Genomic DNA, 27,552 nt, shown 5'->3' with positions numbered 1-27,552 from the left:
GCAATACTTGTTGGTTTCGTGTTTTCATGTTGTAGGGGCATTCTTTGACGGCGTGTCCCAACATCTGGCAAATTTCGCAGAATGCCTTCTTCGGGCAGGTGCCTTTTGTGTGACCTTCTTCCTTACAATCAGTGCACCACACGTCTTCGTTTTTTCTCGTGCTTCCTTTCATGTTCTCTAAATTCCTTCAACATACGGTGCATATCCTTTTGAAGAGCTTGCACCTTCTTACTTGATGATTCGTCACTGCTGCTTTCTCCCGAGGACTCCTCTTCTGCAGAGGACTTCTCCTTTTTCTTCCGCGATGTTTTGCCTTCACTTTCCAAATCCATTTCGCGGTTGTACGCGTCATCGTATGAGGTAGGCGGTACAATTTTCATCTTTCTCCGCAGGGATGACCGCAACCCTTCCACAAACCACCTCTTCTTTAGTCTGTCAGCCGGCTGGTTCTCCATCTTCCCCAATAACTCCTATAACCGTCGGTTGTATGTTCGCATTGTTTCGTGCTTTCCTTGCTTTGTGCTTAATATCTCCCCCACGATCTCATTATCATCTCGAAAGAGTCGAAACTCCTTCTCGAAAGCTTTCTGTAGATTATCCCATGTTCCCACCTTTGCTTTATCCACATCAGAGTACCAATCAATGGCTACTCCTCTCAGGGTGGCAGGAAACTGTACCACCCAATCCGCTTTGTCAACTACCCCGTTGGCTGACCATATTGTCTCACATGTACGGCGGTGCTGTACGGGGTCATCGTTGCCATCTCTGTTGAATTTAGGCAACTTTTGTTTGCCCGCCATCGATGGGGGTCGTCTTCCTCGAGGTGGCTGTGGCTGTGTCTGTGCGCCGCTCCCTCCGGCGCCGGTGGTGTGTCCTGCGTGGGTGACTGGAGGTACGATGCTTTGCCTGCTTTGTGTGGCACCTAAAACCGTACGGTTGTCCTCCCCTCTGTTCTCACCCGCACCCACTCCTGGCTCCCTCTGGCGATCCTCACTTCATGGCGTAAGGGATAAGTTTCTAAACTGATCCCGGGTCTCTTCGACTAGATTCCTCCGTAACCTTGTTTCCTCCAGAAACTCTTTGTGGTTTCTCACCCTACGATGTTCTGGCGACGAGTAGAAATTTCCCTCGGCTTCTGCACCCTCCGTGACACCTCCTTGGTTCCCTTCGGGGCACCCTTCGGCAGGTCGTCCTTCGGCAAGTTGCCTCAACCTCCGTCTACGTTCTACTTGCTGTTCCAGAATCAAGACCCTTTGTGTGGCCTCCCACTCGTCCGTTTCTGCTTTCTTATTTCTATCTTTATTTAATAGGTTGGGCATTAATTTTCCATAATTCACAACACATAAACCAGAACACGCCTTTACTAATTCATTTCGTCAATACAACTCGTGTCAATATTATGACACCTTTATTTGAATATAGAATGTTCATTTATCCCTATGGGATTCAGGGTTCAATTCCTTCCTGGCCTCGTGCCATCTCGCTCCGCTTCCTGACGGCTGCTTTCTTCGTATTGTTGAAGGATTTGTTGGCGTCGCTCTTCCTGGGCAATTTCCTCCAGGCGAGCTTGTTTTGCTAGCGATGCCTGTGCAAGCAACCGAGGAAGGTGGTTCATCAACCGATTTACTGCCGGGCTAACATCTAGCGCTGTCCACACAGCACTTGGTGGGATTTCTGCCTTCGTGGCCTCTCGTCGGACGTAGGTCTCGATGGCTACCTGGAGCGGAATTGAAAATTCCCTCGTCGCAGTATCTTTTCCGTTGTAGAGCTCTGTTTGCGCGTCGTTGGCCTCTGGGTTTATCTCACCAACGGGTAGGCCCATCGTGTCCGTGCGCCATCGGCGTCTTCCGTACTTGAGTCTGTCTAGGCAACGGCGCCAAATGTTTGCCACATACGGGTAAACGATTAAATGCAGAAAGCAAATGCACAAAACATAATGGAAATATATTAAATAACCAGTCTCTGTATTGATTCAACAGCCCATGTACATCAAGTGTTTATAACATTAAACCGGACATGACTATCATGATGCCACTACGAAGGAACGGTGTGCAATATATAATACCCGAAGGGGTGCGACCAACCGTCGCGTCCAATTGCCCTTTGGGACGACTAACTAACTGACCGCCGTAACTCATTATTACCGACGACAACATAAACATAATATGACAACATAACATAATGATTATTCCTGGCAACAATATCTATTGCCAATGACACGAGCTAATTTGATGGTAGATTTCTTAGGCCATGCAAGAACTCTTCCCTCAGAAAATGCTACCTGATAACCTTTGTCTTCTAAAGTAGAAATAGAGATAAGATTTCTTTTGATTCTAGGTACAAACAAAATATCACTGAGATGAAGGGAAATACCAGAATCTAAGTTTAAAGAAGTAGTACCGAAACCCTCTTACCGAATACCGAGCATCATCACCAATTACCACATGAAGATTAGACTCCTTCTCCATCAAGTCTGAGAGGTGCTCCCAATAGCTTGTGATGTGTCTAGACGTGTTAGTGCAAGATAGCTTCGGTAAGATAAATGATTGAATGAGAGATAAATGAAGTCTCTCATTCAATCATTTATCCTATCGATAAACTATCAACTTCAAGTTATTTTCATCTGATAATCATTCCTCTTTGTATATTGAATTTACTTAGTCAATCAATATCAACAACATGGTATATCAGTGATCACTTTCAGGTTAACTATGTATTCCAATTCACATCGGATGTGTTCCCAGAAAATAATAAATGATTATCAAGTGCTTTCGGGTGGCAAAGTATGCACCGCTTGGGATAGATAACATTTAGTTAGTGATCGGTGTCAACTAACATAAACACCGATTCCCATCGGTTATTATATCACGCCAACCCCATCGTGAATACTGATTAACATATACACTATGTTACGTTAACCCCGATTAGTATCGGGCTGGCAATAAATTAAACACTAGTTGATAACATATACCAAAGGGTGTGATCAAGTAGTGTCTTGATCGGTCATGTCCATAAGACATGACCGGTCAAGGCACTGCTTGATCCTCACCTCTTGTATATATGTATCATTTGATAGTTGCGAAGAGGATATTGAAATCGAAAAATACTCCTCTCACCTGTCAAACAAAGAAGATAGTCAGAGTATATAATAAAGATAGAAAATTACATAGATATAGAGAATACAATTAATGATACATCTTGCATATTGAATTGTAAATTGAACATCATTTACAAGATGCACCACCATCGATGAACCATGTGTTGCTGTCTGTCGGCACATTGCTTGACAAGGCAGAAATGAAGAGGAAGTCTTCATTATCCTTCGGTTCTGCAACTTCGTTTAGATTCGCTTCTCCTTGCTTGGGTTGATTTTGACATTGCTTCGCATAGTGACCAAACTTGTCACATTTGAAGCAATGGATGCGTGATAGATCTCTTTGCTTCTTCCTTGAATCATGAGTAGCAAGAGGTCTGAAATCTCTATTCCTCTTGAAGTTGCTCTTCTTCCAGTGACCACCTTTCTTCTTGACGGATTGAGCTGCAAGCATATGATGATCACTACCATGAGAGCTTCTAATTGCTCCTTTTGCAGCCAGACGAGATTCTTCTTGGACACAATCTCCTCTCAATTGTTCAAATTGAGGAAGCACTGATTCCTTGAATGAAAGGTTCCCATGATGGAGGAAGACCATTTAGAGCCATCATGGTTAGATTGCTGTCCTCAACTTCTTCCCCAACTGTAGAAAGCTGATCCTTTAGATCAGTAATCCTCATGAAGTAAGAGGCTATGGATTCCCCTTTCTCCAACTTGACGTGAGAGAGTTGCTGCTTCAAGGCTAGGATGCGGTTGGTGTTGTTGACCTCATACATCTTCTCCAAGGTGCTGAACATCTCTCTAGCAGTCTTCTTCTTGGAGATGGATGACACAATATGATCCTTGACAGAGTCAATTATCACTCTTTGTGCTTGGAAGTCCTTTTTCCAAGCTTCTTTTTCTTCTTCACTATTAGGGTCAACAGCATCCTTACTGACATATTCAGCAAGGTCATTCAAGGCCATCATTACTCTAACCTTCCATGATGTGAAGTTGGCAGCACCTTCCAACCTATCTTCAGCTCTAAGGTAGGACGTCATGCTGATCGGAATAGCAAGATAGGTTGAGAGTGAATATGCCTGTTAAATCTGATTACAAGTATTACGAACCAAACTCTAATACCATGTTAATTTTAGTAATCAGACTGAAAGAAAATAACAAAGAAAATAAATGCAACACATAACACAACGCTATCCTGTGAAAACCTCCCTCTTGGAGGTGAAAATCCCAGCAAGAAATCTCAGATCCGATTAGGTTTAAATATAATAGCAAATTACAACATAGCCCCTCTAGGGCATACAAGTAACTTATCTGATTCACAACTCAGATTAGACTTGATCAACTTGCCCAAAATGCAGATTTCAGACCTTATGGTGATATTTGCATGCCCTAGGATGAATGTCTTCAGGTCTGGAGTAGATTCAGCAACCTTGAATCAGGTTCGGCACCTTAGGAGCAGGCTTGGTAAACTTAAGAGCAGATTTGGAAGGCCTGAGAATAAGTTCGCCCAGTTAGAAGATGATTCACTGAATAGTTCGCTGCCTTAGATGATTAATTCGCTGTTTAGGAAGTTCGCACAGCATATGTAGGAGTATTTTCTTGGTTGATTGTATTTTTGATCCTCAAATGATCTTACTTATATATGAGTTCAAGCCCACTACAAACCTTGGTCGGCCTTATTCATTTTGGCGCCAAGTTACAATAATTTGAATACTTTATTTACAAGTTACATTGAATAGGCCTATTTACAATTTACAAGTTATATATTAATCAATTCGCCCTATTTAGGGCCTGCCCTTAATCGGATATTACAACTAAGATTTCTAAATGTCAAGGCTGACAGGCCACTTGACATTTTGTGCACTAGGTTGGCCCTAGAAGGGATCCGACCTAGCTACACAACAACACTCCTTGGCTAATATGTAGAGCAAATTCCTCTAAAATTTGAACTCTGAATGATCAATATATGTAACTGTACTTCCTGTATGAAAGCACCAAGTGATTCTCTAGACTGTCTTTTTCAATAGCATGAAGAATGTTGCTCATAAAGGGTTTTGTCCTCACAAACCTTTGAGAAATAATCTCCAGCAAACAAACTCTAAACATTTCCAACCAAGCATGAGGAATGAGATCCATAGATTTGCTTTTATATCATTCCCAAGAAGTTCAACCCTCTTTACCAAGCCATGCAGGATTAAATAAAATCACTTTTTAGTCTCCCAATGTGGAGTCCAAAATATTAAAGGCCTCATTCTTTAAAAAATAAAACATCTTTCACTTTATTGTTGGCGTTTTAAAAAACAACAACGTTGTGTTACTAGGATCACAAGGGGGTGTTTGCCTTATAAAGTGACTTTATAAGAACTTAGGAAATAAATTAAATAACTTTGAAAAAAGCATTTTAGCTCACCAAGATCAAACTTGAAACCTTTGTTTTGGAAGTGAGGACGGAATTGAGACCAATACCAAGTGCTAAAAAAAGTACTTACCAAAAATAACCTTTTGCTAAAAATAGCAAGAATTGTCCAAGACCCTAAAATTGAAGTTGCAGCATACTGAATGTAATATTCCCACTAATTTTTTTCAGTTTTGGAGCACAACAAATATTACAATGCACCCGTTAAAGTTAGGAAATATAATCCCAATACTATTGAAAGTAACCCTTACACTTTTTGATCACCAAGAGCCCAATGTGGCAAGGTGGGAGCATACGGTGATAAGGGGTTTGTTAGCTCAATAATCCGTTGGGCGGCAAGCTAGCCCCTTCCACTTTTCAGTGGGATGAAGAACAAAAACTTGGCGGTAAACCAGCCAAGGTAACAAGAGCATAACAAAACCAAATCACTCTACCGCTTATGCAATGGGAGGACTTTTACATAAAACTATCACTCAACCGCATTTTTCAGCGGGAGGACAATATCAATGAACCACTTGCTCAGTGGGAGGACAAACCTGGATTACAAGACATACAGGCGGCTAAGCCATCCTCTTCCACTTGTTCTGCGGGAAATGCAACATAGACTGAATTGGTCAGTACTATTGAAGCAATTCTTACAAAGATAGAGATGTGAGAGAAGATAGAATAAAGTACATATCTCAAGAATTCAATAACACATTCTCACCACAAACACTACTTGCTGTTCCTGAAATCAGAGACAATGAAACGCAAAACCAGCCATCCCCAAAACCACTAAAATGCTCGTAACTCTCTCTGAAAACTGAATGGAATCATGCCAACCCAAATGCAAATGAAGCGTATAACATAAACAAACAGATCAATACCTTGAAACTGTGACTAAAGAGAAGCAACCATGATGCACGCAACGCAAGGCAATTTTGGAAATGGCATTTTGGCTGAATATTTCGGTTTGCAAGTGTAAATTGGAGAGTTCTCCAAATGCCACACCAATGTAGGAGAATTATTGTCTCTTCGATACGCTTCCAACGAGCCCTCACCCAAAACGATGCACTTAACACGTAGATAGCTACGAGCAAAATGCACTTCCAGCCAACACACACCAGCAACACCAAAAAACGCAGCAGCACATAATTCTTCACCATGACACCCAAAAATCACCAAATAGCTCACAACTTCGAACCACAGCTAGGAGTGATGTCTCACACTCGAAACCGGAAGGAAAGATCTAGGAGGTATTCACCCTCAAAGAATTTTGGAGTCATTTCGACAGCATAATGATATATTTTCTCTGTATACCGAACGAGGAGCTAGTCACTTGTTTATATAGCTTTTCAAGTCTAGAATTGAAATGAAATTGCCTCCAAATTCTCCTCATTCAAACTGCATTTCATTTCATGTAGTGGACCCAAGAATTGCGCCCACTTCCCAAGTCCAAAAATCGCGCCTAGGAAGAAGACCACGATTTTGGCATGATATAACTTTGAAGTATATCGAAAATAAAGTCTCATTATAACCATCAAATAATTCGCCCAAGCAAGACTTAGGAAAATAATCAATTTCTGCACAATTCCCCATAACATCAATCGGTAATAAAATAATTAAATAATAACCTTAGGATAAGGAATAATACTTAATTAAATCACTTATAACTCCAGTACTAATTATCAACAAAATCCAGATGAGGCTGAGCAATGAGGATCACTGAACTGTGCTGGATCAAGACCAAATCTAGGACAACCAAAAATAGAATGCCCAAACTGCCACTTACTAAAAATAAAATGCCCAAACTGCCACTTACTAAAAATAGTAAGTCATAAAATAATGCTTTGAAAATCGTGATCTTCGCAACCAGAGAAAGAGCTTGGCGAGCTTAGCAACTCAGCACCATCCCGATGGCCAACCCCTAACTTACTAAAAACTAGTAAGTTCACAATCCATCCCTAACAAGCTTAGTCGGAACTCGGAAGAACATAGAAACCCCAATTCACCTTTCCATACAGCCTACGGTCTCCGGAATAGGCCAATGGACCATTGAATGCATCATCATAAAGAAGGGGACATTACAATCCGCCCTTCCCAAAATTGCTTGTCCTCAAGGAATCACAAGCCAGGATGCTGTAAAACCTCCTCATTCTCCCATGTAGCTCCTCCACCGGTACGTCCTTCCACTTAACCAAATACTCTTGGATTGTCCTCCTCCTCAACAATCGTTTTCTGACTTCAAGGATGTCCTTAGGAACTAGCACCAATTCTCACTCTTCATCCAAAGGAGGCAAATTAGAAGAGACTATCACATTGTGCCCAAGCGCCTTTTTGAGGGGTGACACCTTGAAGACATTATGTACTCAGCTACCCGCTGGTAGCTCCAACTCATAAGCCACAACTCCCACTCTCCTGATGACCCTGATTGGTCCATAAAAACGTGGCTTGAGTTTTTCCGCTCCATTCTTCTTGAGAGTAGACTGTCTGAAGGGCTGAAGTCTTAGGTAGACCATATCATCAACCTCAAATGAGCGCTCAATACGCTGCTGATCAGCATACAACTTCTGCCGATTCGGTGCAATCTGGAGGTTGTCGTTCAATGCCTTCAAAATATCCTAACACTGTTGAACCATATCCCTAGCTTGAGGTGCTCTGCTATCTCCAAACACCAAATCAGCAAAACTAGGGGCCTCATAACCGTATAGTGCCATGAACGGTGACATCCTGATGGACATGTGATAAGTGGAATTATAGCAGTATTCACCAAGATGTAGCCATCTTACCCATGCATTCTGCTGCTTTGAAACGTAGTTCCTCAAATAACCCTCCAACCACTTATTTACTATCTCAGTTTGTATATCTGTTTGGGGATGGTAACTCGTGCTTGGGGTGAGCACAGTACCACATAATCTGAAAATCTCTTGCTAGAAGGAGCTTAGGAACTTGTTGTCCTTATCACTCGCAATATTTTTATGCAGCCCATGTAGCCTAAACACCTCTCGGAAGAACCAATCAACAACTTGAGCTGCTGTAAATGAGCTAGTGATGGCAAAAAAAGGAGCAAATTTTGTCAATCTATCCACCACCACATAGATACAATCCTTCCCACTAGCCTTTGGCAACCCAGTGATGAAATCCATAGAGACACTTTCCCATTTTTGACTGGGAATTGGCAATGGTTGCAATAAACCAGCGGGTGCTGTGTGTTCGTCCTTGTTCTTCTGACAAGTATGGCATTCCCTAATGTACTTGAAGACGTCTCTCTTCAACCCTTTCCAAGAGAATCTCTCTCGGATCTGCTTGTAAGTCTTAAAAAAACCTTGGTGGCCAGCAAGAGGAATGTCATGAAAAGTCTGCAATACCTTCTCTTTCAACTTAGATTCAGGTAGAAGAAGGATCCTTCCCTTATATGAAATCAATCCATCAACCAAACTGTACTTTTCACCATGAAAAGTGCCTTTAACGATGCTGGTTGCAAACTGATTTTTAGCATAATCAACAAGCAATAGGTCCCTCCAATCAGTAGTGAGCTCACATATAGAGCTTAGATGGGGTCTCCGTGAAAGGGCATCTGCCACTATGTTGTTCTTCCCCTTGACATACTCAATGTCGAAGTCATAAGCCTGAAGCTTACTAACCCACTTCTGTTGCCTTTCATTCAAATCTTTCTGGTGCATGAAGTGCTTAAGACTGTTATGACCAGTCATAACAACGAACCTACTTCCCACCAGATACTGCCTGAATTTTGCAAGGGCATGCATTATGACAACCATCTCCTTGTCATAGATTGAATATAGCCTTTCAGGTCCTCTTGGCTTTCTACTTTCAAAGACAATAGGATGCTTGTCTTGTATAAGAACTGCACCCACACCTTCTCCTGACGCATCACATAGCAGTTCAAAAGGCTTGGTGAAATCCGGTAAGGCCAAAACCGGGCATGAGCTCATGATTTCCTTAAACTGATCAAACATTGTTTGTGCCTTTTCAGACCACTCAAATGCTCCTTTCTTAGTGAGATCTGTGAGGGGGGCAACCAACTGAGAATGACCCTTCACAAACCTTCTGTAAAAACTGCATAGACCCAAGAATCCTTTCAAATGAGTTATGTTCTCAGGTGGTGGCCAATCAAGGATAGCTCTAATCATTTCAGGATCCACCTTCACACCCTTTGCACTAATGATGTGCCCCAAGTAGAGCAACTCCCTCATTCCAAACTCACACTTAGATTCTTTGGCAAACAATGATTCAGACTCCAGAATGCTAAGAATTTCATCTAAGTGTTGTAAGTGCTCCTTCCAAGACTTGTTGAAGATGAGAATGTCATCGAAGAATATGAGCACAAACTTCCTCAATTGCTTTTGGAAGATCCTGTTCATGCAGGACTAAAATGTGGCTGGAGCATTAGTCAACCCAAAAAGCATGACTAGAAATTCGAAATGTCCAAAGTGGCATCTAGTCTTTTCAACATCAGAAGCCCTCATTCTGATTTGATGGTAGCCCGATCTGAGATCTATCTTGGAGAAGTACACGACACCATGCAGTTCATCAATCCTCGGAATGGGGTACCGATTCTTGATGGTTTTCGGATTTAAGGCTCGGTAATCCACGCACATACGCATGGTCCCATCCTTCTTCTTCACCAATACAACAGCCGAAGAAAAGGGGCTCTTGCTTGGGCTAATGTAACCCATGTCTAGAAGCTCCTTAATGGCTTTCTCAATCTTGTCCTTCTGCTTCTTTGGGTAACGGTAAGGAGTAGTCATGATAGGCTTAGTACCTTCTTCCAGCTCAATGATGTGTTCAGTACCACGCTCAGGCGGCCTTCCCGGGGGTGGAGTCTCAAACACCTTGCTCCTCTTTGAAATCAAAGCTTGAATGTCTTCAGGATAGCTTCTCTTTTTGTCAGATGAGTGAGATGGCATGACCATACACTCCGGAGATCTTCTAAGTGGCGGATTCCCAAAGACCTTACTCTTGTTTGTGATTAGAGCTTGAATATTAGTAGTGTAGCTGCCCTTGTCTTCTAATGGGTTTTATGGCATTATCACACATTCTGCTGCCCACTCTACTTGGTTATGACGGATCAGCCTCTCCATCCTCTTCAAGGACACAATCCGAGGACCCCCACTAGACATCCCTCGCAAAACCACCTTCTTCCCTTCAGTCATGAACTTTAACTCCATGGTTTGCAAGTTAAGAGTGATCTCACCAAGAGATCGCAGCCACTGAATGCCAAGGACCACATCATCGGTTCCTCCAATATTGACAACATAGAAGTCATCCTTGACTTCATAATTACCAAGCTTCATTGACATGTTTGACACCATCCGTTTACAACAAATTGTTGATCCATCAGCCACCATGACCTTGAAGTCTTCAACATCATTAGTGATAAGACCTCTCTTGGCAACAATCCTAGCATCAATGAAGTTGTGAGTTGCTCCGGTATCAATTAGAGCAACAAGTCGATGCTCTCCCAATGTTCTCGAACTCCGAATGATTCATTCTTGTGGAAGCTAGAGAGTTGGGCAACTATACCCTTATCATCTTGATCACTTTCAAGCCCTTCTGGAGCCTCTTCATACTCACTTTCCTCTAAATCAAGTTGCTGTTCTGAATTTTCAGAATTTGATCCATCAATTGAATATGCTTCCATTTGCCGAGCATTACCCTTTCCATGGTCTATGACCCGGAACCCAAGGTTCCTTGCATGAATAACACAAATTCTTCCTCCGAAGTTCTTGACAGAGCTCATCATCCATCCGGAGAGGGGACTTCTTAGGCTGATTAGAAACTTTCTTCTTGTCTTTACGGAATGGGAAAGGCTTTGACTGAAATTTAGACTTAGGGGCAGCCAACTCTATGCTTCTAGCCTTCTTGATTGCATCAGCCAAGGTGGGCGGGTCAAAAGCTTTTACCCAACCTCTCAATGGTTCTTCAAGTCCTTTAGTGAATAGGACCACCAGTCTATTCTCCGAGATACTACTAACCATAACTGAAAGACTTTGAAATTCAGTTATGAAGGTGTCCATAGAACCCTGTTGTTTGAGTTGTGCAAGCTCTCTAAACTTCACCTCCAGATCCTTGGTATCAAATCTTTCTATCAACTTGTTGGTGAATTCAGCATAGGTATGGATCAAGTTATGACCAAGGGTGATCAACCCATGGTACCACCATTCGTGAGCAGCTCCATCTAGGTGCAGGGTGGCGAACTTGATGGCCTCTTCTTCGGGCATAGGTCTCAAGGACAAGTAGTTGCCCAACTTCTGCACCCAAGCTCTAGCTGTGCTCACACTGCTTCCATCGAAGTGTACTAGAGTGACCTTCCCAAGGGCCTGTTGATAATCTCTAGGAGTGGAGTAATGATTATCATATCTCCTTTCCCTTCTCTTCTTTTGATTCATGTATTGGTCAAGAGACATAGCATTTCGAATCTCTTGGGGAAATGCTGCATACTCCACAAAACTGGCCTGAATCTCCTTAGCTACAGGAACTTCAACTTCAGGAGGCGGTGTTTCCCTTGGAAGGAAAACGGGTTGCAATGGCCTAGTCACCGATCCAACAGGCATTCCATTACTATTGCTGCCATTGTTGCTGCCATTTCCATTACCACCGGAGTTGTTGGAAGTGCTGACATTATTACCACTCAAATTCTGATTTGGATCTTGATTATGCCCCCCTCCAGCACTCTGCCTAAAGGTGGCTATCATCTGGGACATCATGTCCATCATAGTGTCAAATTTCTTCTCTATTTTCTCTACAGCGATAGCTGTTTCATTTTGTCCAAATAGTCTTTCCCCCATTGAATTTGCTGAGTCCACTGAATCAACTTCCTTATCTCTATTTCTCAAGACTTCTGAAAAAGTCTCTTCAAAAGGCAATGCAGGAATCTGATACTGCTGGCGTCTCTGTTCTCTGTTGTAGTAGCGGACGTCTCTGTCACTCATGGAGAGCTCTGTTTACTCTGACTTCACAGGTTGGCAGGAAAACCAGCTCCGATACCACTGTAATATTCCCACTAATTTTTTCGGTTTTTGAGCACAACAAATATTACAATGCATTCGTTAAAGTTAGGAAATATAATCCCAATACTATTGAAAGTAACCCTTCCACTTTCTGATCACCAAGAGCTCAATGTGGGAAGGTGAGAGCATACGGTGATAAGGGGTTTGCTAGCTCACTAATCCGCTGGAAATTACAATGCAAATACAATACTGGGCAGCAAGTCAGCCCCTTCCACTTTTCAGCGGGATGAAGAATAGAAACTTGGCAATAAACCAGCCAAGGTAACAAGAGCATAACAGAACCAAATCACTCTACCGCTTATGCAGCGGGAAGACTTTTACATAAAACTATCACTCAACCGCATTTTTCAGCGTCAAGACAATATCACTCAACCACTTGCTCAGTGGGAGGACAAAGCTGGATTACAAGACATACATGCGGCTAAGCCATCTTTTTCCACTTGTTCAGCGGGAAATGCAACATAGAATGAATTGGTCGTTACTACTGAAGCAATTCTTACAAAGATAGAGATGTGAGAGAAGATAGAATGAAGTACATATCTCAAGAATTCAATAACACATTCTCACCACAAACACTACTTGCTGTTTTGAAATTAGAGACAATGAAACGCAGAACCAACCATCCCAAAAACCAATAAAATGCTCGTAACTCTCTCAAAACTGAATGGAATTATGCCAAACCAAATGCAAATGAAGCGTATAACATAAACAAATAGATCAATACCTTGAAACTGCGGTTGAAGAGCAACAACTATGATGCACGCAACCCAAGGCAATTCTGTAAATGGCGTTTTGGCTGAATATTTCGATTTGCAACTGTAAATTGGAGAGTTCTCCAAATGCCACACCAATATAGGAGAATTATTGTCTCTTCGATACTCTTCCAATGAGCCCTCACCCAGAACGATGCACTCAACACACAGATAGCTACGAGCAAAATACACTTCCAACGAACACACACCAACAACACCAAAAACGTAGCAGCACACACCTCTTCACCAACACACCCAAAAATCACCAAATTGCTCACAATTTCTAACCACAGCTAGGAGTGATGTCTCACACTCGAAACCGGAAGGTAAGATCTAGGAGGTATTCACCCTCGAAGAAGTCTAGAGTCATTCTGACAGCATAACGATATATTTTCTTTGGATATCAAATGAGGAGCCAGTCACTTGTTTATATAGCTTTTCAAGTCTGGAATTCAAATGAAATTGCCTCCAAATTATCCTCATTCAAATTGCATTTCATTTCATGTGGTGGACCCAAGAATGGTGCCCACTTCCCAAGTCCAAAAATCGCGCCTAGGAAGAAGACCATGATTTTGGCATGATATAACTTTGAAGTATATCGAAAATAAAGTCTGCTTATAACCATCAAATAATTCGCCCAGGCAAGACTTAGGAAAAATATCAATTTTTGCACAATTCCCCATAACATCAATCAGTAATAAAATAATTAAATAATAACCTTAGGATAAGGAATAATATTTAATTAAATCGCTTATAACTCCAGTACTGATTATCAACAAAATCCGGATGAGGCTGAGCAATGAAGATCACTGAATTGTGCTGGATCAGGACCAAATCCAGGACTGCCAAAAATAGAATGCCCAAACTGCCACTTACTTAAAATAGTAAGTCATAAAATAATGCTCCGAAAATTGTGATCTTCGCAACCAGAGAAAGAGCTTGGCGAGCTTAGCAACTTAGCACCATCCTGACGACCAACCCCTAACTTACTAAAAATAGTAAATTCACAATCCATCCCTGACAAGCTTGGTTGGAACTCCAAAGAACATGGAAACCCTAATTCACCTTTCCATACAGCCTACGGCTCTCCGGAATAGGCCAATGGACCACTGAATGCATCATCATAAGGAAGGGGACATTACACTGAAGCTGAGAGGGGGCTAAAGCTATGACCAATTGCCAAAAATAGTGGTTACTATAAATAGTGATTGCTAAAAGTAGTAAGTCAACCAAAACTCCCAACTGACCAATCGGTGTCCAAATTGACACTTACTAATAATAGTATGTCTTAGATAAGTTGTTTGAATTCACTCTAGAAAGTGTCATTCATTTCCATTAAGTCGTTTGAACACGTTGGCGACATCGAAATACCCCTTTGATTCTACTGACACCAACCTAGAAAGCCAACACCAAATGCACTACAAGAGAACCAGAAAATGGGAACATTAAATTTTTCCCATTGAATAAAAATCAGCAAAAAACTTAGATTGACCAGAAGTAACAAATCCACCACCAATAAACAAATTGAACCAGAAAAAAATTGTTAAAAACTACCAGAGCTGTCAAACAGTCCAAAATCTACGGCGCATGAGATTGAGGAATCAGATCTCGTGCCCTTAAATATTTTTTACAAAATTTTCAACTTTCAGATTTAGATGATTGGACAATTATTCTTAAGGTTTTTGGCCCTTTTGAATGCAATGGTGAGGTGTGTTTGGAACCAAGATGCACCAAAATTTCACCCACGATTAGATCTCTCAAGACACAAACAGGGAATTGCAGATTTAGAGCTTTGATACCATGTTGGAGTTGAATCCTCAACCCCACAGCTCCCAAAGGTCACATGCAATCAAACACTTGCAACAAAACGAAAGAGAAGAGCAAAAGCTATCGACGCCAAAAGATGAATGATCCAGAAAGATGAATCATATTGATTATGCAGTGACTGAGTTTAATGAATAATAATGCTACAATGAATTCTTATAAAGAAAACCTGAAAGCTAAATAAAGCATAACCTAAGAAACCCTAGGTGAGGATAAAACAAGATTATGACACGTGTCCTCATCACGACTCAAGACATGAAAAGTAACATGACCTAAGTAAGCTTAAGTACTATAGTACTAAATACTCTAAGAATTGTGTTTTCTCAGTCTATTTTTATGTCTGTTTTGCATGATTTACTTCTATTCTATGTTTTATTGTGTTTGGCAATTAAAATTTAATATGAACATGATAGGCTGTTACAATATCCATGTGGCAGACAAAAAGTGTTGTGGAGGTGTGTTGAGTGCTTAACATAGAGAGATCTGGAATTTGTAAATGGCTAGGAGAGTATCTCCAGCACTTTATGTATCATTTATGGGTGGTTTGGGATGGTTGCAGCTCAATCATTGGGATCAAAAGCATAAATATGCAGAAGATTTGTGCAAAATAACATAACTAAATTTCAAAAGTGTAACTTGCCTCCTTTGGAACAGATCTACCCTTCTCAACAATGGATGATGTAAAAGATTAGTACGGAATTTAACTGCTGCATGTATTGGTCATCTTCACTTTCCACTTTGACCTTTTGTGAATGGTGGCTCTTTGTTCTTCACAATATTGTTTTCAAAGCTTGTTGTAGTTGTCTCAAAATAATGGTTACTTACCAGGCAAAGTCAATGAAATAAAGGGGATTCCCTCTTTATCTGCTTTTGATTTGTATGCCTTTTCTAGTTCCTCGGGTTCCACTTCAATGATGTATCTTGAAAATAACTTGCAGTTCCAATTTTCTGTGACCTTCCAGCTGATGCAACTTCATCTGCCGAACAGTTATCTAAATGCAGATGGCCCTTGGTGGCTGATATATTGTACAGTTCTCTTTCTATAGCAATAGATAGTTTTTTATAATTGGAAAATTCTTTGTTTATAACTTGGTTGACTAAATCAATCTTTTTAATATTACAATATGATGTTCCCAATCATAAACAATAGCTGCTTCTTTTGATCATGGCCTTCCTAACATGGCACAATGACAGTCTACTATGGAGTACATTTCTATAATTATAATGTCCACAAAAAATATAGTATTTTAAAATAAGTAATGGCTAAATTGAAAATCTCATTTGATTTTCCATCCTTTAGTTCACTTTCAGGTGGATAATTGGTTATTTTAGCTGAATGCATATTTTCTTTGTCACTATTCTTTCTTGTGAGCTAGTTATCTAATATAAAAGTTTTTAGACCGATATTTTTTATATCAACTTAAGTACATGGAGTGTCCTCTCAATTGATTACCTCCAATTCTCGTTCTTTGCTACACTTTTTATAACAGCTGATTGTGCTAAAAGCTTGACAATATTTGAGTGGAGACATAATTATTGCCTGCTTGGGCATCTATGTTTGTTAGCCATGCCTATACCTCTCTCTGATTGCCTTTATATTAAGCTAGATCTGTCCGTTAGTCTGCAGACTGTCTCCTGGCAATCAATGTCTCTTTCTTCTTCCTATTGTCTGCTCAAACTAATATAGTGTCTGCTTGTGTTGCTCGATGCACCATTTCTGTTGTCCACTTTTATTAATCACAATTCTCTCTGTGCTCTTATATCCATTTTCTTCATTCGTGTTGTTGATTGACACAAATGCATCATCTCTTTTTTCTGCAGTGTTTTTTATGTGCTCCTTTTTCTAACTTCCTATCGGATTCCTCTCTCTTCTTGCTGCATGTAATATCATGAATGGTTATGTATCAGAATAGAAGGTGGTGCTTTGGACAGTGATCTTCATGATGATCTCTCGATCTCAAATTTATACATGTATATTCAGAGTTGTTCACTGGATAGTGAAGGGGAATGTGCATATTTTGACCACAAGCTTTGCAATGGACCATCAGTAGCTCCTTATCTTCCATTTGTCAGTTGTCTTGCACCTCAAGCATTTTCTTGAAAACTCTTATCATTCCAAATAATGAATGCACAATCCCTTTTCATCATGGGTATCCGTATTGTAGATTGGGCAGGATTCCACCAGGCAGTATCCACTGTTTCCAACAATACTATCTGCAATACATCTTGTGTTTTCAACCTGGCAGATGATTTGCAACTCATGCAATTTGTTTTTCTTTTCAGGTAAGAAAATAAACAAAATTTCCTTCATCAATGCACAACTAATCCTCCAGCAAAAGCAATTCAACCTTTTCTTAACAAGGATGGATGGAAAAGTGAAGATGTATATTTTTGTATTCTCATTTGAAGTTCGGTTTTGACCTTCATGGAGAGCATCAGTTCTCTAACCAGTCAATTTTCTACATTCGCCCAAGTATTGTTTCATTATGCCGAGAGGCATCTACAATGACATCAAAATGTCCGTAAACTAAAATCGATTTTTGAAACAATTTGACGTGCAAATGACAAGTAAATGCATAAAATATGCCATGTTTCAGCTTTTGTGGAGGTGTTATTTTATTACTCCAAATAAATAGAATCTTCGCCACTTGTCTCTAGCTAGATTCACAGCTTTTTGCATGCAGGACTTTAATGGATTTGTATTCTTGGTGTTTAGTATTTTAGAAAAATATTTATTTTACAGATGATTCTCTTCTATTATAAGATATCTCTCGGCATATTTTACATATATTTTTTAAATATAAGTATACTAGTTTTAGATTTTGAAGTTTGGTATAGCATTTTCCTACACAAGAAAACTATCAAGTGATTTTCTCAGCCCAAACGAATGACAGAATTGTATTCTTGAGCTTATCTTCTTTATATATGGATGACGATTTATATGTCACAGCTGAGTTATTATTTAAGTATATACAAATAATTCTCTTAAAAAATACGAACAATTCTCTTAAGAAATTTTATTGTAATAGGCTAATAGCTATTATCTTGGTGGAAAAACGCATTCTTAAGATGGAAAGATTATAATCATGATTTCCAGATAATATTTTGCATTTTTTTGTGGATTCCATAAGTAGTTATGGGATGTGTGCACCCAGCCTCAAAATGGATTTAATCAGCTTAAGTGTTCACACCCATACCAATAGCCTATAATTATTTTGAATTTCTAATGTTCCTATGAACTCGTAGGTATACCCTTTCTTTTTTTTTGTATAATACAATTGCACTTTTAGGCCCTTAAACAGGGTACTGTGCACTCCTGCACGCCAATAACTTTGTGTATGAATGAAGAGTATTTGTTAATGTTTTATGAAGAAAAATAGTCATATATACCAATTTTGAGAGGATCACAAAATTTCAAGCTTATAAAAATGATTTGGAGTAGCCCATGGCTTCTAGGTGATACAGGAAGAAGACGAGAAAGTTACAGGCATAGATGACATACTCGCCGAAAACTCGGCGAGTGACAAAAACTCGCCGAGTTTTTGGGCCTGGCGAGTAGTAATGACTTCTACTCGCCAGGAAACTCGCCGAGTTTTTGGCGAGTTTTTGCCAAAAACTCGGCGAGTTTTTGAAAAAAACTCGCCCGTGTTTCCAATACAGCCGAAAACGGCTTAAAAATTCATTTGTTTTTTGTTTTCCAATTATGTTTTGGGCTGAGAAGGGGGAAACTCATTTGGAAGGCTTGGAAGGTGATTTGGGGTGGTTATTGAGTGATTCCAAGTGGATTTGAAGGGGATTTGAAGGGGATTTGAAGGGAAAATCAGATTCCAAGTAAGTTTTTTAATTTTTTTTTCTATGCTTTTTTAAAACAATTTGTTTATTTTTTGTTGCATTTAGATTGATTACAAATGATTCCTAGGTAGTCTAAATCATTTCTAAGTTATTTACACAAGATTTAACACAATTCTTGTTGAATTTTCACAATTTTTTTGAAGAATCTAGTTTTCAAAAAAAAATTCAAACCCTACTTTTAAAAAAAAAAAACTTCGAATGATGTCTAAATTTATTTAAACTAATGTAGATAGTTTGCTTAGTGCTAAATTGTTTAACTAAAATGTTAATTTTTTTTTGCACTTTGTATGTGTAGGTTAAGTAAGCATTAATCATGGCAAGGGAGCAATGGCCACTAGATCCATGCCCATCTGGATTTATAGGCACCCGTCCTAGAGGTGCTAGAGATGGGGCATGGAGGTATGCCTATGAGGGACCCGATCCTGGGTCAATTATATGCATAAAGTGTGAGAGAATACTTCATGGAGGCATCAACCGCCTCAAATACCACCTTGCAGGAATAGATAGGCATGATGCTAGAGCATGTCCTGGGACCAATGAAGAAATAAAAAGACAAATGAATGCCCTACTTGCAGCTGGGGAAGAGAAGAAACTGCAAAGGGAGAGGGCAAAACTAGCCATGAGATCAGCCATAGCTGAATCTCAAGGTGTTTCTATTGACCTTGAAGAGGAAGAAGAAGCACTTGAGGGCATAGTGGGCTCTTGGCGTGGCCCACGTATCCGCAAACCGACCATCAGCTCGTCCATTGCTTCTGCTTCCTCTAGTAGAGTACCTGGCCGGGGCCCTGTTCCACTTCCATCACAACGATCAGGTTCGATAGGTGATTATTTTGTGCCCAGAAACACACCTGGAGGACAACCATCATTAGAGGCTAGTGGATGGAATAAGGAGGTACATGAGAAAACTGACATTGCAGTTGCTGATTTTTGGTACTTCAACAACATTGCATTCAATGTGGCGGAGAATGCTTATTGGTTGAATTTGGTGACTGCTATGACAGTTTCAGGAAAGGGGTACAAGGCCCCTTCTCACAGGGATTTGAGTGGGAGGTTAGTAAATTACTACATAGTCCACTTGATTTCATTTTTAATTATTTTTTAGATTTCTTGTTTATTAAATCAAAATTGTGTACTAATACCTAATTTCACTTTGCACTTATAGGTTGCTCACAAATGCAGTTGCTAGGGCAAGAGAAGTGATGGAGGATCAAAAAATTGATTGGGCAAATTATGGCTGCACCATTCTTTCTGATGGGTGGACAGATGGCAAGAACCGCACCATCATCAATTTTTTGGTCGCTTGCAAGGACAATGTAGTGTTCTTGAAATTTGTCGATGCCTCCAACAAGGTGAAAAATGCAGAAACATTGGCTGGAATGTTGGAGCGTGTCATCATGGAGGTGGGGGTAGAGAATGTGGTGCAAATCATCACAGATAATGCAGTAGCATATGTGTCAGCAGGTAGAATCCTTTTGAATTATCACCTTTAGGCATTAGCAATATTCTCATTTGTTGTGGGCTTTGTTTTACTTGGTTGCATATTTCTTAAGAATAAATTCTTCTTTTGTAGGAAGAATCCTCCAAGAGAGGCACCCCACTCTTTTTTGGACACCTTGTGCAGCACATGTCCTTGACCTTCTTTTGGAGGACATAGGAAAACTTGAGTGGGTGACTCCAGTTGTGGAAGATGCAAGGAGGATCACCAAATATATCTACAATCACCCTTGGGTCTTAAATTTGATGAGACAACACATGCAAGGGAAAGATTTGGTGAGAGCTGGTGTCACAAGGTTTGCAACGATTTTCTTGACGTTGCAAAGCATTCTTGCTGCATTGACTTCTTTGAAACAAATGTTTGTGAGTGGAGAATGGCTTAACTCACCTTATTCAAAGAAGCCTGAAGGAGAGGCTGTCGCATGCATAGTCTTCGACAACCAATTTGCACAAAGGGCTGCAGAGATTGTGAAGGTTGTTACTTCAAAACTTTAATTTTTAAATTTTAGTTATTCTTGATTCAAGTCTCTCATTACTAATTTGTAACTTCATTATTTAAATTTTGATCTTTTGTAATTTGTATTTTTCAATTAGGTGTCAGAGCCCTTGGTTCGAGTTCTTCGCTTGGTGGATGGGGATAAAACCCCAATGGGATATCTTTATGAGGCCATGGATAGGGCCAAAGAGTCTATCAAAAATTACTACAAGGGGGATAGGCTCAAATTTGATCCCATTTGGGAAATTGTTGATAGGAGGTGGAACAATCAGCTCCACCAACCCATTCATGCAGCAGGGTACTTCCTCAACCCTCGTTTTAGGTTCGGGGGTTCTTACTCAGATTCAAATGGAGAAGTCATGGAGGGCCTCAGTACATGCATTGAGAGGATGGTACCTGATGTTGAGGAGAGAGACCTCATTGTGAGTGAGCTCCAAAATTATGAGGGAGGAAGGGGTAAGCTATTCTCTTCAGAGATAGCTAGGAGAGGAAGAACCACTCAAACCCCAGGTATAACATTTGCCATTTGGATTTTGGGATCTAAAGACTAAAATGATTGATAAATTATGTTTTCTCTTTTCTCTTTGCTTTCTAACTTTTCCATTTTATTTATTTTGCAGATGCTTGGTGGCAAAATTGGGGTGGAAACACCCCACATCTCAAAAAATTTGCCCTCAGAGTCTTATGTCAGCCTTGCAGTTCATCCAATTGTGAGCGCAATTGGAGCTTGTTTGAAGCAATCCACATGAAGAAGAGGAGCAAGTTAGCGTAGAAACGGCTCAATGACCTTGTCTACGTGCAATATAATCTTCGATTGCGCGTAAAGAAGGTAGAGGAACTAGAAGGTGGTCCAATTGACTTGGATGATATAGATCCTTACAGTGATTGGACATCACAGGAGCAGCCTCCATTGTTTTCCGACACTGACATCACTGATTTGGAGAGGCAGGCTATGGAGGAGGGGGGTGGATTTGGTTTCAGGCTGGATGACATTGAGGAGGATGAGGATGAGGATGAGGATGAGGATTCATTGCCAGTGCCAGAGGCGGGTGGAGACATAGCTTCATCCAGGATGGAGGATGAGTCTCAATCAACCATACCGAGCGAGGAGGCACAGTCACGCCCAGTCCCACAGCAGACTTATACGACTAGACAGTCTAGACCCTCTAGTTCTACCTCTCCCCATGTTTTTGCTAGAGCTGGGAAGAGGAAGTTGTAATTGTAATTTGTGATGATGTATTTACTTTTGGTTTTACAAAAACTATTTAGTAATTTACTATTTTGCTTCAGGCTTCCAGCCATCAGCATTCCTCATGAGGATGCGATTTTGTAGACACTTTGCATTTAAATATATCTAGAATCAGCTTGTTTCTTTTGTGTTATCATTTATTGACTCATTGGATGCATCTTCTCATTAAAAATTGCAAAAAAAATGCGTTTTTTACTAAGTTTAAGTGTGTTTTTAAGTTGCCGAGTTTTTCGCCGAGTTTTTCCGAGTTTTTCCCGAGTTTTCGCCAAGTTTTTTTCCCAGGGGCTTGGCGAGTCGAGCCGAGTCGCGAGTAGTTCAACTATGGTTACAGGCATGTGATAAAGCCCTAATTGATCAAGACTGAAGAAATAGATACTTCTGAGTTCTGAGCTACGAATAATACTGTAAAATATCACAAATTACAAAACTGTGAAACCTTGTCGGTTTGCCTACTGAGTGTCAACGCTAGTTGCAAATGACATCTTAAACATTTAAAAATCATCATTTATGCGACTCCAATAACAGTTTACTGATAAAAGTTGATTCACTCTACCCCATTTTTGTTTCAAAATCATTAAAATCGATCCACTGACAGTTTTTACCCCATTTTTGTTTCAAAATCATTAAAATCGTTCTGCTGCATTTTTCCATAGCTTGGCAGTGTCTATTAATGTATAGCCATGAGGTGATAGTACCATATCAGGTGTCTGTAACTTTTTGTTCTAGGAAAGGGCTATTGCATAATGCAGATCACATACAGTTTTGCAACTTGGTAGCCTTATCTAAAATCAATGTAAATTATTAGTACTTTTGCTATTTAACTTTTAAGAAAATGTAAACAACAGAATCAAACATAATAATCAAGAAATCATGATTACCATCATTCCAACTCATACACGTAATGTAGACTGGATCGCTGTACTGCACTAAAGTTTGTGCAGTATTCACGTTCTTGATATCACGAAGTTATTTCATTTGAAAATATTCTATATATTAGCTGTCACGATGGACTCATACTTCCAAATGAATGAACTAGTGCTGGAAATGCATTGTTGATTAAAATAACAAGTGAACAGAAAAATCACTTTTTATGCTGCACCCACATAAGGTTGTTGAGAAATCTGCTAGAGTTCATTATGTGCTTTCTAGTTATGCATTGTTTATTACTGTGATAGGTGTCAATCCAAATTCAGGCTTAGAGACATATATTCAATCCATAGCTCATTTGAGTTGTTTCACATGCTTGGTGGTTGAAGGAAGGGTCTATGCTGGACGTTGGAAGTCACATATTATATAAGCCCGTGACATGCCAAATTCCCTTGGCTGGATTTGAAAGTATGCGCTTTTCTGTTTCACAGTATGAAGAGAAAGATAGGATATTACTCCGAAATTTGTGCTATATTCTGGGAGCCAAATTTACTGGGAAGCTAAATAAGAAAGTAACTCATTTACTATGCCTATATGCTGGTGGACCAAAATATGAAGCTGCATGCACTTGGGGTATTGAGGCCATTACTGCAGATTGGATATATGAATGTGTTAAGCAAGTACGTATATCCTTTCCAATTAAATTTCTGAGACTTTCTGGCGGACAAGTTGTAGTGATGGTGGGAATTTCTCTCTCAAATTTATTGTTTGCAACAGTTTTATGCAAGAAATGGGGCAGTATTATATTGTAGATGTTACTAAAGTTTATTGGACCATAATATGTATGTGGACTTCGTATGCATTATGCTGTACTTATTTTTCAAATACTTATTATTAATGACTCCTGAATTAGAATAAAGTACTCTCCCTTCATGCTTTTCGTCCTAGAGAGATGCCAGGAGAAGATGGAAATGTCCGTTCTTTTGACATGACTCAGTATCCAGCCCAGGTTGCTCACTTAGCATCTGGGGAGCTTCCATCCCAATGGCAAAATGACAGCCAGCCTGGGTCACAAAGCCAAACAGTTCAGGTTGGAGGTATTAGTTTGGGTCCTCAGTACTGTTTAAAATATAAATTGAATACAGGTATGAATGTGAAATTATTTTAATGTACTCATTTTCCGTCAACAGGAGAGAAGCGAGAAAGGTCACCATCAACAAAGAAAACATTGTTTGGCAAGAAAACTAGAAAACAACACCATCCTAGCAATGGCCTATTGAAAAAGGTTTCTGCAAAAATTGATTTTGGATGCAATTCTGATCCTTGGGATGAGCAATCTGTTCGGTGGTCACAAGGGATGGAGAAGGGTTGCAAGGAATTTGCAGAATTTTCTAATGTTCCATGTGAACGAGCAACAAAACCTCAAGAGAAAGCTACTCAAGACCTTGCCAAAGATCCATTGATTGATAACACTGTTGAAGAATTAGCAAGGGACAATGATAATCGATTGTACAGTGTTAAGCAATCTGTTGAAGCATGTTCAAAAAATGGTCTAAGCAATACTATAACAATGAATGAACATGTTCACCAGATTGGCAGGATCGAAGATTCTGAAGCCACTCTTGATGTAGCGTCTGCAATCGAAGATTTAATTGCTCAGTCTGAGGTATGAGAACAAACAAATATCCTTTAGTTTCTCATTCTTTCATGGCCAGAAAATCATTTGAAACTGTTAATGATCTTAAAAAAAATTGGTTACTTATTTGGTGTTGTTTCTGGTACGAAGCTATTGCATAATGACTCACGAACTGAGACAGTGGACAATCGGAATGTATCCTTCTTGTTTATATGAAATTTAAATTGTTGTCTAGTTCGGCATGGGAAAGTTGTGATGCAATTTTTATAGTGATTTCCTTGATTGTTGTTCTTAGAAAATCTCACAAGAGTATCCTTTAGTTTCTCGATTTCGAGAAGATCCTTCATGCACAACCTTTAGACTTCCTAAGGAGTTTTCAGCAAGGTATGGTTCTGAGCTTTCCAAATTTGCATGTTCTAACAGTAATTGCCACCCCTTTCACTGGTCCAAGATTTATTAAATGTTTGTTTCAGGCACGAAAATGAAGAAGAGAACCGAAACATCTCAAATGATGTTGCTCACAAAGCTCATGAAGATTTTAGTGAATCACAAATGGAGTCCCAGGTCTGGTTTATCTTCATGGTCTTCTACTGCATTTATGATAAATGTATTTGATTTTCTCATGATTAGCCCTCTTGCCACTTGCCTTTATTCCAGGTGATTCGATACGAAGTAGAAAATACAGCAAAGAAGATGTTAATGGAAAAAATTCAAACTCGGAGCATGACTTCTGTAAGGAATGAGGGAAGAGGACAGCAGATTAACAACGATCTTGCCCGCCTACTAAATGTAGTAGACAATGGAGGCAAGCAAAAATCTAAAAGAAAAAGTTGAACTGTATATTGAGTGTATGCAACACACACTCCAGTGTATAGTATCATTCTTTTCAACCAAAGTTTAATACTAGTACGTAATTGTTCTAATTTTTAAGTATAATATTTGCAGAATTGATATATGAATGTGAAGAGTCCAACAGTCTATCCGTAGACTTGATTAGCTGTTCAACTTGTGTACAACATTAACTAACTCTGGCACACTAATTCAAATTGTACTGACATGTAGAGATGTATTGAATGTCATCAACTTTAGCTGTGAAAATTCAAATAGCATCAAATTTGGCTTTGTTCTTTTGGATGACAGATTTCTCAGTATAAATTCAAATAGAATTGATACACTAAATAAATGATCTCTTTTTCATTTACATTGAAATAAAAATTAGCACCTGTTCAAAGATCCTGAATTTGAGATTCATCCTCATCCTTATTCACACAAATTAGTGTTAATGCCAAGTTTGTCAAGTGTCGTTTTCAAATTGGACATTTAAGTGTGGTTTAGTGGTTGCAAATTTGGTTTGAAATTTATACCTAGATTACTTGAAAGAAAGGTGTATGCTAGCCATTATTTTGGAGAATCGGCAGATGACATTGGCAATGTGATGGATTGTTAATTGTTTTCCTGTTAAGCTAAATTGCATTTACCTGAGCAGGAACTTTGAAATAGAGTAGAATATTGTAAAGGAGGATAAACTTTCCCTAAGCTTAATCTAAGCCAATCCAATATAATTCACACACAAGCAATAATTAACCAAGATTAATAAATAAAAGATGTAGGTATGGATAATTTAGTAATTAATTGCCAATCTAGGAAAGCAATTATGAATTGGACAAGGTGTACAATTTTCCATATAAGTGACTATGAAGATAATGGAATTTGTTTGTCTTAGATATCACACATGCCTCACTCGGGATTATTTGCAAGACTTGTGCTTTGTCTTGGGTTGAGTCTATGCCTTAGGTCTCCAGGTTTTTTTGTTGCTTGTGGATCTGTTGTCTTACCACATGAATTTGATCTTGTTAGTTCTATGGTCTTGCTCTATGATTCGATGATTTTGACTTTGTTTGCTCTATGTATTATAATGGATATTTCTTATTTAGCTTCATTGATTAAAGGATTGTACAATATTCACGAAAAAATGTAAGGTGGTAGAGGCACACCCACAAAGTCCAATTGGACCATGTCCAAAACAAAAATGAAGGAACATTAGAAGGGCTAAGCCCAACAAAGTCTAAGTAGCTGAGCAAAACTAGATGGAGGATCTTTATCATTCGGTTGCTCCAAACATTTCCAAGGGCAACATCCTCAATTTGAGTCAATGAGAGCATCTTCTTCTTTAGGAGGGTTGTTTGTAGGTTGTTGTGTGCAAGTTGGAGAGATGGCCAACTATAGGTGAGGAAATTTGCTTAAGTTAGGCCAACCAAGAGCACCTCCTCAAAACAAGAGGAGGTAGAGGACATCTAGGATGGTTGATCCCAACCTCCACTATAGTATCATTCTTGGAAGTTGGAGGTTGAGAGGTCGTGAGAATGAGATCCATTATCATGTTTCATAGGTTGACTTTGTCCTTGCCTTTGCCCTCATTGAGTAGAGGGGGGATCGGTTGGAACTCTAAACTCTACCAATAGGGGCGTTCATCCAATGATCTAACATCATATGAAGACGAGCAACATAAGTGTAACTTTATGAGTTTGTACTTGAATTTTCGTAAGAACATAAGAACTACTCATGGCATTAGTATACAAAGAATAATGGGCATTGACAAAACAAATAGAATAAAGTGCACTATTTCTTATTTTCAAATTCTAAAGAAATTATTTACTTTGAAGGCATGTCAAATCTCGGAATATTTGTGTGGGTGAATCTTCAAGTAAAACCATATGCTAGGAAAAAGGGGTGGGTCGAAATGGCTTGAAAAAGTTGTGGATCCAATTCTAAGCCTCTTAAGCTCTTGGACAAAACCAAAAGAGATGCTTGAAGGACTCCATATGGAACAAGGATTGGGATTACCCATGAGTTAAGCATCCA

The 27,552-nt window shown here is 39.6% G+C and overlaps 2 protein-coding genes across 2 annotated transcripts in view; both read left to right on the top strand.

Annotated features, from left to right (window-relative positions):
- The window catches only part of LOC131033660 (uncharacterized), a 122,118-nt gene extending 96,294 nt beyond the window's left edge, over positions 1-25,824 (top strand). The window contains exons 13-19 of the mRNA XM_059221044.1: positions 23,444-23,734; positions 23,968-24,151; positions 24,245-24,720; positions 24,841-24,885; positions 24,986-25,074; positions 25,164-25,254; positions 25,348-25,824. Of these exons, the coding sequence (XP_059077027.1) occupies positions 23,444-23,734; positions 23,968-24,151; positions 24,245-24,720; positions 24,841-24,885; positions 24,986-25,074; positions 25,164-25,254; positions 25,348-25,524 (1,353 nt within the window). The 3' untranslated portion in view covers positions 25,525-25,824. The remainder of the gene's footprint in view (positions 1-23,443; positions 23,735-23,967; positions 24,152-24,244; positions 24,721-24,840; positions 24,886-24,985; positions 25,075-25,163; positions 25,255-25,347) is intronic.
- On the top strand, positions 19,153-22,471 carry LOC131077599 (uncharacterized). The gene is made up of 5 exons (XM_058015119.2): positions 19,153-19,998; positions 20,111-20,409; positions 20,519-20,916; positions 21,037-21,448; positions 21,559-22,471. Exons 1-5 carry the CDS (start codon positions 19,262-19,264, stop codon positions 21,708-21,710), a joined length of 1,998 nt encoding a protein of 665 aa, XP_057871102.2. The 5' UTR covers positions 19,153-19,261; the 3' UTR covers positions 21,711-22,471.
- Positions 25,825-27,552: the final 1,728 nt, after the last annotated feature.

Source organism: Cryptomeria japonica, chromosome 5 (assembly GCF_030272615.1).
Source record: "Cryptomeria japonica chromosome 5, Sugi_1.0, whole genome shotgun sequence".
In the NCBI taxonomy this organism is placed as follows: domain Eukaryota; kingdom Viridiplantae; phylum Streptophyta; class Pinopsida; order Cupressales; family Cupressaceae; genus Cryptomeria; species Cryptomeria japonica.
The sequence above is the reverse complement of the archived record's forward strand: the minus strand, read 5'-3'. Positions and strand labels throughout refer to the sequence as shown.

What these genes read in the sequence shown, in the direction of transcription:
- LOC131077599 (XM_058015119.2), top strand. Translation starts at nt 19,262, where the DNA reads ATGGCAAGGGAGCAATGGCCACTAGATCCATGCCCATCTGGATTTATA. An exon ending in AGTAGCATATGTGTCAGCAG is followed by an intron (nt 20,410 to 20,518) that starts GTAGAATCCTTT and finishes CTTCTTTTGTAG; the next exon opens with GAAGAATCCTCCAAGAGAGG. An exon ending in GGGCTGCAGAGATTGTGAAG is followed by an intron (nt 20,917 to 21,036) that starts GTTGTTACTTCA and finishes TTTTTCAATTAG; the next exon opens with GTGTCAGAGCCCTTGGTTCG.